This window comes from Leiobunum rupestre, chromosome 6 (assembly GCF_980474605.1).
Source record: "Leiobunum rupestre chromosome 6, qqLeiRupe1.1.hap1, whole genome shotgun sequence".
NCBI lineage: Eukaryota > Metazoa > Arthropoda > Arachnida > Opiliones > Sclerosomatidae > Leiobunum > Leiobunum rupestre.
In genome coordinates, this window is record NC_143389.1 from 1959515 (window position 1) to 1973444 (window position 13930).

Below are 13930 nucleotides of genomic sequence, written 5' to 3' on the forward strand. Positions count from 1 at the left end.
GTCCCACCTCGATATACCGGGTGCTGCCATAGGCTTCAACACAAAGCTCGCATTTTTGTGTGTTGAAGCACTACGGTATAATTGAAGCGGCAAACGCCCTGAGCAAGACGAGGCAGTGCAGCGCGATGAGAGAGAGCGTAAAATGTTGCCAATTGTGGTATTTATTTCTGGGTTAAAGATCTGACGAAAGGGGGAAAGTTACTTCGCGCTGCCAACTTGAGGGAAAAGTCGCGTCAACATGGGCTCTTACGTCATGGCTAAAATGGGGTGCACAGCTCCATTGTTCAGAAACTACATGCACCTTTTAGTTTTTAACGGCAGGTAATCGAGAAGCTCGGGGACTTTATCTTGTAGAAATTGTAATTTTGTTTGACCCTTTAGCCAAGGCGAAAGGAAAAAAGGGCCAACTAAATGATCACCAACAATACCTCACCAAACAATTAGGCTACGTTTCACTTGACGAGATCTAAAAATAGTCCCGTGGGGGGCTATTTTGACTTCACTGGTGAGTGTTGAGGAAATAGATTATATGGTCATGGGAAAAATGTCCTTCATCGGCTGTTTACATAATACTCGGGAACTGATGGTCACTACCTACTTCGTCAAAAAACCAATGATAAAAATCAACACACCTAGGATAGTCTGCGACGTTTAGAGCTTGTACCTTTTGATGGTGATAAAGGATAAATTGATGATCATGTAGAGTTCATCAAACCATACCCTATTTTCTACCACCTCGCCAGGGTACTTGTTTCAGTATTGTTATCAACCATAGTAAGAGCTTTAAGTAATTTTGGTATAAATCCACTTTCGTAAAGCAATTAACTTACCTAAAAGGAATACGAATCATATCTAATAACATGTTTCAATCAAAAACTAGTTAAATTCTACTCAAGGTCTTCTGGTACGTTTCGCACTCTTTCATGAGTTTGTCCCGGATGAATTTGTCCATGTTCTCTCAAGTGTCTGCCAGCAGCAGTAAATGTGCGTCGATCTGGTAACGGTCTTCGAGGGAACTGTATTCGGTAGAATCTCTTCGCTTCTACACTATTTTCCTAAACCCGGTCGTACATAAGGTTCTCGGAATTATTAAATGGGCCTAGGATATCTTAAATTTGGATATAAAATGATGAATTTTCAATACGGCACTATATATTGTTCTTTAAAAAGCACCCTAGCTTTAATAGAAAGAACAAAGTATAAATGGCCTCGCTGACTTTGAAAAAACCCCAAAGAAATGGAAAGTTATCCCACTGACTCAATGCGTTCAGAAGAAATAAAGTAATACAATGCCTACACTCGTATTTCGCTCCTGTGCGCTTTCAAAAATCAGAAGCCCTATCTTGGCATCCATCGGTTTTAATACTTTCAATTGGCATTCACCTCGTACAAGTTGCTTAATTACAAAATGTATGACTTCTTTAAACAGTGGATCAAAGTCGATTATTTGAAATATTTGGTATTTATAAAACCATTGTAGGATTAAGCACGGTTCTTCTAGTTCCATAACGTACTTTTGGCATTTGCTATTGTGTATATCGCTTCACCAATAAAAAAGCAAGTGAATAATTATTCGAAACAATTGGGTTCAAGGTAGAATACCGAACTTCGTGGTTTTGAGGAAGGTTGTTGGTTGGCCTAAGATTCTGAAACCAACCATTTTAGGACCCATGTTCATAGGAAATTTTTGGCCCATTAGGATCCTGAATAGATTATAATGTACCTTAAATAACAAAATTATTAATGTCTTCCAGGTGACACTATCTCTTTAACTAGGTGTTTTAGGGGTGGTGAAACAGCGTCGGTAACATGCTTGGCAAAACATAATCAGCAATTAGTGCAGTAACTAGTCGCGCGACGACTTATGGCCAACTTCGGATTCGCCGACACTTCACCCATCCTAAAACGGAAGTGCTGTGCAAGATCTGTAAATAAATAAGTTGGTTTAACGATGTGAGGAAAAAAAATTAGCCTTATTTTCAAGGCAGTCGCCGGCTCGTTTTGTTCAGAGAGCATGTCTAATTGGAAGTAATTTGGAAATTTTAATTGGTCCTCAATAGACCACATTAAATGTACTATCCTGATTTATTGGAAACAGTGTAATGCATTTTTAGAGTCGGCATTTAAACTTAAAGTTTCGGTGCGCAAACCAAGAAAGAAAAGTCGAAAATCCGCACTTTTCTATTTTTAACACGAAACCTTTACACACATTTACGGTCGGATTTTGATCGTGGATATTAAACCAAGTGTTACACAACAATCCTACCCCTAACCAACTAACCCACGCTACCGGGTATACGTAAAGATGGACCATTTAACAAAACAAAACTAATATAAGAAGCTTATAAGTTATATTTATTAAGTTATCTTTGGGTATAGCCAGTTGTGTAGCTGATGGTCCGCAGGGCCCGCGGCGCGGGGGGGGGGGCTTGTAGCTTCGGGGGGCCCCAATTAACATAAACAAATTTAAAATATTTTTTATCAATCCCTATTAACGTCGTTTTTAACGCAGATAATTAAAATCAAATTAAAAAACAGGGTTATTGATTTTAAAAATAGCTTGAAAGTTGAACGATACTAATAAAAACTTCAAAATACTAATAATGTTTTTTCGAATTTTTCTTTAGTATCGTTCAAGATATTTAAGTAACAGTTGTATTTCATGTGTATTCACATTTTTGCAAGAAAATGTAAAATCCGTCTAAGCTATGGTAGCGCCATAGCGAAACTACAACCAGTTATGTCATGTACGAATTTCCGTAATAGGTTAGCTGATAATCGCCTGCCTGACATTGGAGACTGGAGTTTTTGGCTTTCTGAAATTGAAAGAGAAAGCTATCTGTTGGCCAGTTACTGATATTGCGAGCAAATATTTACTCCGAACTTAGTTATTATTCTGAAATTTATACCCGAGTAACCCGACGGCGACGGGTCAGACCATTTAGTTAGGAATATTTATCTAGAGGTCCAATCAAAACGTCGGATTTCAGTATTTCGCGAAACAAGTTTTTAAAAAATAAGAATACTGCCGTCTGCTCCCAAATGACGAGAAAACTTTATCATTCTACCCGTGTCGCCATCGATCTCTCAATGGTTCGTTCAAATAAGACGCGTTTTACGGCAATTTTTTTTTTTTCAAAATAATGGATGGAGCAGAGTCATATGATAACGTTTTCTCGTCATTTTAGAGGAGACGGTACATTCGTAATTTTCAAAAACTTGTTTCGCGGGGAGCGGATTTGATTGAATCTCTAGATTAATATTCCCAACTCAAGGGGTCAGATTAATTATTTTGAATATACCTTTAAAATTGTAAGACACAGGGTTGTTGGCTTGGCTTCTTGGTTACAAAATCTAAAGTTAATTTAGTGACACTGTAACTTAAACCTCCGATTAGTAGTAATAAGTATAGTTCCATAATTTTTGAGATGCAGTAGGTTGCCCGACGTTACAAGACGACATACGTTTTCGTTTAGATAATACTAATATATCGCATATACGTAATCGATTGCAGTTTTTTATTGTTATAATTAATTGTAATTAATTACGACTACGAAACATCAAACATAGTCATAAAACTATTTATTCGGGTATTGGTTATTCAGGTATAACTGTCCTCGTTACGGTGATTGCTAAACATCTTTCTCAAGAATCTCAACCCCTATAAGACTGCGACGAATTGACACCACTCTAGCGCTTGACAGTTATACAACTTTACTCAATTCCTAACTGTGAAATTATGAAAGGTGCCTTTTCAAGTGGTGCGCGAAATCGCTAAGAAAAGAAAGTGAAAGAGTTCAAAGAAGATGAAGCAAAATATATAGTCATAAACTTACTTCGTGGATCAATAAGACTGATAAGGATCAAGGTAGGTGTGGTTTAATGGTAAGCACATTTTATCGAGTTAAAAAAATATGCAATACATATGCACAGCAATTTAAATTTTCATTTATTTCAGAAGCTACCCCAACGGAAATTAATGTCACTGATATCGACACTCCTGTTAGCACGAACAAATCGGATTATCAAGCTATTAATGTCCTACCTGTAAATACAAGCTCAGAAGCAGACGTAGATGCGACTAGATCTACCCCGTTGAATCACATAATGCTAAAACGTTAGATGCGGAGAAACCAAACGATAATAGACAGTAACAAAATGTTGATTGCAGTTTACCATACAGTGATGACCACGATGAAAAATCACTTGTCGAATGGACTGTCGTTCTTTCTGGTTCATCGAAATTATTGCGGACTGCCGGCCTTTCCCTTCAGATCGAGACATAATACAAGTTGGCAAATTCCAGATGATGAAATAGAAAGATAAATTATGGTCCTTGTAAGCCGAAGGGACCATTTTCTAAGGACTCATAATAGAAGCTTTTCGGTAAACTATTATACGATAAAAACCAACGATTATACTCTAACCTTACCAAGATTATGGCTCTGCTACTCGAAGGTACTCGATAAAGCTTATTGCGAGCACTACTGGCTCTTTGAAGACCGAACAAATCCTTCTTTCCGTTTGGAATGGATTGAAGGAATAAATAACTGGCAAGGACTTAAAAAAAATAAAAAACACGCAAGTACTCAGCATCATTCTGAAGCGTCTTTAAGCTATGATACGTGGAAAAATAAAAAAAACTATTGACACAGGATTGAAAGAAAAAAATAATTTTTGTAAAGAAGTACTAAAACGCATATGTGATTTATTTTGATGTTAGCCAGTTGTTATTTAGCTTGAAATCCGTAGTCACCGTGAAGAAAAGGTGAATGAGTACGATGTACATAACAGAGGTAACTTCTTATCTGTTATTGAACTTTTAGCAAAATATGATTGCGTGTTATACAGTCTTTTAAACTCGGAGCATAATAGAGTAAATTATTTGAGTCCCGAAATACAAAATGAACTTATTTCTTTACTGTTGGTGCAAGTTAAAAAGGATATCATTAAAGATATTCAAGAAAGTAAATTTTATTCTATAATCCTAGATACTACCCAAGATATTTCAAAACAAGAACAATTAAGCGTTATTATTCGATATGTTAACATCGAGTATGACGATAATGGAAATCTTCGTGAGCTAGTAGTTCAAGAAAGTTTTCTAGGATTTTTTCATGTTACAGATCAAAGCGCTCACTGGCTTGAAACTGAAATTTTGAAAATATTAGTGGATAACAATATTTCAAGAGAAAACTGTCGTGGTCAGGGATATGATGGAGCGAGTGGTATTTATTCTGGCCTACAAACACGAATTAAAAATATACAACCAAAAGCAGCTTTCGTACACTGCATAGCCCACGACAAAAATTTAGTTTTACAAAATCCTGTTAAACCTTTAGTGCAAATGCAAACTTATTATGAAATTCTTCAAAAGCTGTACATATTCTTTAGTGCCAGCATAAAGCGTTGGGAAATACTACTTGAAATGATGTACGCAGATTCACTAAAATATCCCGTGTTAAAGAAACTATGTGGAACAAGATGGTCATCTAGACATGATGCTATCTACGCTTGTCAGTCAGGATTTAGGCTAATCATGAAAGCTTTAATAAAAATAAGTTTGATATCCAAAGGTAAAGAAACAAGATGCGATGCAGAGGCACTATATAAACATACGAGTAGATTTGAATTTATAGCTTTTAGATAGATAGATATTATAGATGGCAAATTTAGTGTCAAAACAGTTAGTCAAAGAATATTGATTTATTATATGCAACAGAACTATAAAAAACAGCACTGAAAAAGTCAAGGAATTAAGAAATAATTTTGAAAGCGTTGTTAGAAAAGCTGAAGTTTTAGCTGAAAGCTGGGGAAAAGACGTAGAGTTGCAAAAAAAGACCTTCACGATCGAAATCATTCTTCGATGAATTACCTTCACATGAAGTAATCACAGATGCGAAACATTTTAATGAAGTACACGTTTTCAACTCTCACCTAGATATAATTATTAAATAAAAATGCTTTTATCAAAGCAGTGAGAAGGTTGATTTAAGGGGTAGTTGGGATCTTTGAAGGCACAGATATTGGAAAGGTTTTAGAATTAAAGAGTTATTTTTTGGAATTATTTTAAAAAGCAAAATATATTTCTAAAATAATTTCAATCAATTTTTCCTCTACTTTTATATATTTTAAAACCCTTTCCTTAAATTTGAGCCTTGAAACTGTAACAGTAAACTGAGAAAATTTTAGATTGTAAAGGAGTACACGTGTTTAGTTCAGAATTATGTATATTCTAATTGAAATATTTAAAACAAAGTTTAAAATCGGCCGCCATGGATTTAAAATAGGGCTGTGAGATAAAAAATTCGAAGGAAAAAGACATACTACCAAGGATTTCTGGCATTGATTTTCAGTGCTATAGACGCAGTGCTTCCATATGCGGGGAATTTTTCAACCTTTAAAAACGCTAAAAGGGGAATAATGCAAATTAAGAGGGAAAACGGGAAAAACTATGTAAATTTAATAAAGCGTCATTATAAAAGTAATGAAAGTCACGATCTAAATATCTAAAGCAACTTTTGAGGATATGTTGTGCAAAATTATTCAAATGTAAGTAATTTTGTAATAAATAAACCTTCAATTTGGATTCATTTTCAGAATTAATCTGAATATCTATATAAATAAGTATTAAGAGCGAGGGATACAAAATGGAAATTTCTAGGTCAAAAACGCAAAAAACGGGATTTTTCATTTAATGAAATTATCGCAAGAGGAACAAGTCGGCCCAGGCCGTAATATTAGTTCCACATCAGTGTATTCGAATGGGCAAAGCCATACATCCTTAGTAGACACAGGTAGGCAAACTAATACAAAGCTTTTGAGGCTTTGTGATTTCTTATCGTTGGATATATAAATTGCCACCCTAAGTGAAAGGGTGGATGCCGCCCACCATCAGGAGACCCGGGTGGGCAAACTAATATAAAAACTGTTGAGCCCATGTGATTTCCTATAGTTAGATATACTATTTACCATCCTATGTTAAAGAGAGGCCACCGCCCACCCTCAGGATACATGGGTGGGCAAACCAATTCATTAGCTGTTGAGGTCATTTATTGACTTAACTTGCAAGGTAATTTGACAAAAAGCTATATTTTAAAATTCGATCTATTTGTGGTAGAGCTATAAACGGGTAGTCTTTACGTGAACTTGTAAGTTAATATACCTAAGTTTTGCGAATGGTATACGGCAAAGATTATCGTAATAAAAATTTACCTTCATAGATATAAAACTAAATATGCCCGAATGCCCCTAGTTTTTGGATGAGTATGGGAGTCCAATAATTAATAATGGTGGTACGTAAGTGTGTGAAGGGAAATAGAGTCTTCAATGCTTTAACTTTTTAAGCGTACGCGTGTTCTTAATAATATAATACCTTCTCCCGATAGTGACTTCAATTTATAATTGTTTCTTTATGGTTCTATTGCTTTTATCAACCAAAACGAAGTTCGTCAGTGTGGATTGAACTCGTAGTTTGTCTTGAACCTTTTGTTTCGTGTAACGAGTGATGAAGTTTTTTAATGTCTCTTGTTGATTTATTTAAATAAGAAAATAAGTATCTCATTGTGGGGCTTTTAGAGCATTTATAAGTACATATGGGGAAGAGGGCATTTAAAATTTTCGAGCTCGTTTATTCGAGTACTAACTTTCGAGCGAGGCATCTTAAGCGAGTATGCCCACCTACCACTGCTCACCACCCGAACATTTAAAATTTTCAAGCTCGTTTATTCGAGTACTCACTTTCGAGCGAGGCATCTTAAGCGAGTGTGCCCACCTACCACTGCTCAGCACCCGAACATTTAAAATTTTCGAGCTCGTTTATTCGAGTACTCCCTTTCGAGCGAGGCATCTTAAGCGAGTGTGCCCACCACCCACCACCCACCACCCGACGCGAAGTTTGAGGTTCACTTGACCTTAAATTCCGAAAATGTACGTAAAATAAGGCGTAAAAACGGACAAGAATTTCGACAACTTAACTAGCCAACTGTCCCCGCGCCGCTAAAACTGACGAGAATACAGTAGAAGTTCCGAACAATTTTTGGGAAGCTTCCAGTGGCCGAGTTTTTGACTGTGAGTTCGAATCCCGGTTTCGCCAAAACTTCCAATTATTTTCGCAGCGCCATCTGCCGTGTCGTTGCTTTCCACACCAAACAAACAAACAAACAAACACAGAAACAAACACACAACACTTAACGACAATCCGTCCATAGCAATAGTCCCACTTCGATATATATATATATATATATCTCGATGTGGAACTAAAAATTGAGATATCTAATGTGGAAGCCCTTTATAGACGTCTGCTATGCTGTCGTAACTGGATTCTGCAGTTTTGTCTTTCAAACTACTACTCGCAAAATATAATAGCCTTAATTAATGATTAATATGCTGTTTTATATGTTAAATTAAAATTTTGTATAAATACATATGAAATTAAACGGTGAAAGGAGTTTGCAACATTCTATGTAAGCTAATTCTCTTAATGAATTTAATGAATTTATAAAACAGACATGTACTAAATTCTATCTATTGAAGTCTGCACTTATTATTTTAAAATGCTGGTTTAAAGTAGAATACTTCAGTATTTAAATTTGGCATGCATCATGAAAAACTGAAGATCTTCACAAGTCAAGTACCCCTGGTAGTAAAAAAGAGTGACATAAGAGTTACATTAATATGACCAATTGACCACATTTCTTTCTAGAAAGGCCTGATGAAAGGTGTGCAGTTACACTGCAGTAGCCTGTTTGAATGGTTAAAGGGACTTTCAAGAAAGACTTAGTCGAACTGAAATAAGTCATTCAGTCGTAACTTTGGGTTTACAATGTACGGCATGTTAAGTTTAATAACTTTCTTGATTAAATTGATTGTAAATCTCTTTTATTGATGACTTTTTTAATAGTTTAGTTTCTATAATGAGTTTCAGCAATTTAAATGCTGTAATTTTACAAATAATCCTTTACAATTTAAAATTTTCTTAGTTTACTGTTCCAGTAAACTCAAATTTAAGGAAAGGGTTTTAAAATATATAAAAGTAGAGGAAAAATTGATGGAAATTATTTTAGAAATATATTTTGCTTTTTAAAATAATTCCAAAAAATAACTCTTTAATTCTAAAACATTTCCAATATCTGTGCCTTCATAGATCCCAACTACCCCTTAAATCAACCTTCTCACTGCTTTGATAAAAGCATTTTTTATTTAATAGATGTCCCTTTGCGCTGCTTCACAAGGCATATCTGATATTTTGCCTAAAATTTATAATTGAAGATAAAAGCCATAAGTTAGAAAATAAATAGGTTTTTTTAAATATGTTTTGAACAAACATTTTAATATTATTGAATGTAATTTAAGATATTGATTATTATTTTAAATATTTTACTTAATGTCATGTCAAATTGAGTTTATATTTCCCATTAAGATTTAGATAACAAGATAATAGGTGTATAACTGGTCCTAGTAAGCAAGTGAAATATGCTAATTTTGGTAAAACTATCAATCAAAAACAGACCTTTCATAACATAGTGATTATGGGTAGCATATCAGGATTTGTTTTTTATTAAATAACATTATTGTTGTTTTCGGCTGAAGAACGTTTCACGTATTACCGTTATTAATACATTAGTTTGCTTAAGAATGTACGCCAAGAACATCCTATGCTACAGTTTCGTTTATAGTTACCGTTTGAAATTAGTAATATTGATAAATTAAAAGGGGGCCATACTGGGTATAGCAAAGCCTTTATGGAATTGGAGTAAAAATAACAGTGAGCAAATGCGCTCTTGTTTTCGTTGAAATGTCTGGCCAATGTGTTGTAGAAAACACGACGTACCTCTCGCGAGACTTGTAAGATGGCTTTCAAGGTATATATGTTACAAAGATCCAAGCTGTCTTAAGATAGTCACATTAAAATTGGTCATTAAAAAGAAATAAAATTAGCTTTTTATAAATATTTCTGTGTAAAATTGGCATTAACTATATTGAATAAAGGGTAAATGTAATTAATTGTTTAATCACATTAGCACTACTTTTATCAAATGAGCGCATTTAAAAAATTAGATTAGCGAAAGTTATACGATTTAATTTGTAATGCAATATTGTATTTGTTCTAGATATTTCGACTCTCATGCGCAGGAAAACGCCATCTCTCATCTGGCAGAATACTAAACTGCGTGTCAATCGACGTTCAACAATTTAGAAATTTTATCATATATTCTTTTACGATCGTAACTGCACCGGTGATGATAACAGTGGGAAGTTATCTGTTGTGGAATTTATTAGGAATATCGGCTTTAATTGGTGTTGTAATAATAACGATTTCACTTCCTCTCAATATCTTCTTAACCAAGATATATAAAAATTACCAGGTGATTTAATTTTCAATGTTTTTATATATTTGATGTTCCTTATCGCTCGTGACTCATATTAAATTATGGTTTTAGCAAGAGCTCATGAAATGTAAAGATAAACGCCTGAAAATAATGAACGAAATATTGAGTGGTGTGAGAATTCTGAAACTTAACGCGTGGGAAAATTCTTATCAGTCTTTAGTGGAGAATCTAAGGAACCAAGAGGCGCTGCTTTTAAAAAAAATAGCATTTATCCAAGCGATAAACTCTTCATTGTGGCTGATTGTCCCTGCACTGGTAAATTTTATTTATATTTAATTTTTTATAAATTGGGAGATAAATTACGCCACTTTAAGGAATTATCTGCGCTTGGCCTTACAAATATTGTTTCAAATAGATTTGCGCAAGAAAATATAATGATATTTTTTAATTCCTGACCAAACATCTTCTTGACAATGTAGGGCTATTTTAGCATGTTGTCTTTACTATAACCAAAGATCCTATATGTTAGAAGGATATGATGCGAGGGACGAAAAATGGCAGCACCGTTGGTGGGTCATGCGCGATAGAGAATCCGTCTTTAGATTCCGTCACGGACAAAACATTGAGGAAGCACCGCCAAAATTGGTCCTTGAGGGAGTAGAAACAAGACCTCCCACGTTTAGAGGCTCTCTTAATATCGATGGCGCTGCCGGCGTTTTGGAAACACGGGCTGGTCGGAGGGCTACCTATCCTTCTAACATATGGCATCCTCGCTTTAACTCAACCTAGTTTAGGGGCGCGGTTGGTTGGTAATCTACTAATAAGGGCGTGTTTTTGGTAAGAAAAGAGTTTAATATCAATTGTAAAAAATTTGAGTTTTTAATTAACCAAAAGCATAGTCTTATTACTAGAGCTCGGCGTTTTGATAAAAATTAACCACTTATTTTATTTTTATCCATAATGTACAATTTTCAGAAAATATAAATAATTTTTTGCATGTTAAATCCATAAATAAACAGTTAACCAAAATATTACGATTAATCGAAATTTTGCCGGTTAATTTCTCTGTTACGCAGAACTCTACTTATTACTCGGCTACCTATTAATTCAAATACTGTACCTGGAATATAGCCATTCATTCAAGTTTTGAGCATCCTGTCGAACTTTTATTTGAGAAACGATTCTGAATATTTCAATGCCTTCTGTTTAAAACTAGGTCAGATCATGTGGTAAGAATACTTAAAACTGAAAGGTTTTCTAGCTATGTCAGATATTAAATAATTTTAGCTTTTAACCATAAGTCTTCTATGTATCAAAAATTAATATTTATTGGTGCTTTTAGACAGAAGATTTCGAAAACATAATAAAATGTATTTAAACACTTCCGAAGAATATATAAATAATTTTTGTTGCACCGGAACAACATTTGGCAGATATGATGTAAATTGTAATTATATATTTATAAGTTAACTCTGGACAACTAAGAGATGTAAGGTCAATAAGCACGCTTCAGCCCTCCTTTTTATATTTATTTGGTCAGATGTTTTAAAAATTATGAAGTTAAAATAAGTCTTTCTAACAGTCCTAAAAGTCTATACACGTGCTATATAAAATTTTAGGCGTTGTTTATGGCATACGGTTTCGCAACTCTTTGGCGAATTCTTAAACACAAGCTCAGACATATAACGTTTCAAAGGATGTTGATTGGTATAAAATAATAATATTATTAATCATCAACTCATCAAGCGACGTTTTATGCCAATAATTTATGTGAGCCGGTTTAATTTCGTAGGCGGGTCACTCTTTCAGAAAATTTTCTTCGGGGGTGCTTGTATCCAGTGGCGTGCGTAGCACTCCCTGCACGCCTGGCGGTGGCGTCGGAAAAAGGGGAAGCTCCAGGGGTGCGCAAGACTTTTTCCGAGGGGGCTTGCCCCCCCCGGAGAGATGCCTGAAAGAAACAATGGGCGGGTGAAGAAAAGCCAACATATGGCTGCACTCACTTTTACTGCTCTCCTCTACACGTTTTTATGGAAAGAGAAAACCGAGGAACATGGTGGAAAACTATCTAACCAGTGGGGAGAAAACTTTAAATTAATTTTCCTAGGGCGACTTTTCCTAAAATTACCACATCATATATAGAATCATGCACGACGGATTCTTTCTTATTTCAAGGCTGACTTTAATGGGATATTGATATATTTTTCGACAAGCAAAATTACTTTTCCTATTGATAACTATTTATTGTTTATTTATATATGGATATCATTGAAGGTGGCTGATTTGCAGTCGCCGTGATGGCGGGTTAATTAGCGACATTAAAGGCTGAGACGCAGCCACACTAAAACCTAGCTTAAGAAAGTTTCAACTACAGTTTTGTCCATTAAAATTGAGATAAACTAACCATTACAACTCGTTTCAAGCGACTGTGTGGCTGAAGCTTAATTGCAACCAGTGCTGTCACCAACACATTGATGGAAAGAGAAAGATTTTTGATATGTTCCGTAGATAAAGTTTTCCATTTTGCATTCGAATAAGAATTTTCTAATATTTCTTTTATCTATTATAGACTCCTTTCGTAGCATTCACCATGTATTTGTTACTGAACGATTCAACAGATTTAACTCCAGCCACTATTTTTGTTTCTTTGCAAATATTTGCGGCTTTCAGTCATACTCTTCGATTCATACCTGATATGTTTAACGGTGCATTTTTGGTAAATATGAAAAACATTTATCTTAAAATTACTAAATACTGTGATATGATATTTTCCCAGAGTCGAGTTTCTGTTGATAGAATTAATACGATTTTAAATGCCGAAGAAAGACGTTCATATATAACACTCGAAAATGTTAATTCAAAAGCAGGTAAGAAAACCATGGTTTATGCGTTTTTGGTCAAGTTTGTTTTTGTTATTTTAAAAATATAGGAAACACACAAAATTATTTAAAATTAAACTTTACGAAATATATTCAGGTCAGTTTTTAACTTTGTTTTATTGGCACATATTTTAAGTTTTATTAAAAGCCTAAGCCTAAATTCTGTCCTTACATGACCTTTTTCAGGTTGTAACGGATAAATTTGCTAAACGTTGAAGGTGTTCCAATGAGTAAATAATGTCCAATTAAAATTTATCCTTAAGTGGCTTCAAACCAAAAAAACATGAACACTGACAAACGATCTCCTTTCTTTAACCAAATTGCTGGTATAAAATAATAAATGGTGTTTGGGAGCCCATAAAAATTTGCTGCGATTTACGGTGTTAGTAAGTTAAGGGAGTTTTTGTCTCACGTGGCATGAAGGGCTTGCCACTATCCTCCTTCGCATTCCAACCCGGCCATCGGTAATTGGCTTAACAAGTCGCTAATTGACTTAGGCCTATGTGTATATACAAATATAAATTAATTCCCAAAGTGCTTTAAAGTCGTCGTTGATTTAACTCATAAAAGCGAATCGGAACCAACATAATCTTTAAAATACGTTCTACTGGCGGCGCAATTGCAACTGAACGTACGAAATATCTAGAGACAGCAGATATACAGACCGAGTAGAAACATATGAGACGATCATTGTATGTAGCTGGTCTGAACGAACTGAACTTA

General features: G+C 34.8%; 1 protein-coding gene across 1 annotated transcript in view; it reads left to right on the forward strand.

Moving 5' to 3' along the window:
- Positions 1-238: 238 nt before the first annotated feature.
- LOC149937654 (multidrug resistance-associated protein 1-like) overlaps positions 239-13930 on the forward strand; it is a 53460-nt gene continuing 39768 nt past the window's right edge. The window contains exons 1-7 of the mRNA XM_090177794.1: positions 239-321; positions 2767-2849; positions 3959-4117; positions 4827-5602; positions 10443-10646; positions 12898-13044; positions 13105-13195. Of these exons, the coding sequence (XP_090033920.1) occupies positions 239-321; positions 2767-2849; positions 3959-4117; positions 4827-5602; positions 10443-10646; positions 12898-13044; positions 13105-13195 (1543 nt within the window). The remainder of the gene's footprint in view (positions 322-2766; positions 2850-3958; positions 4118-4826; positions 5603-10442; positions 10647-12897; positions 13045-13104; positions 13196-13930) is intronic.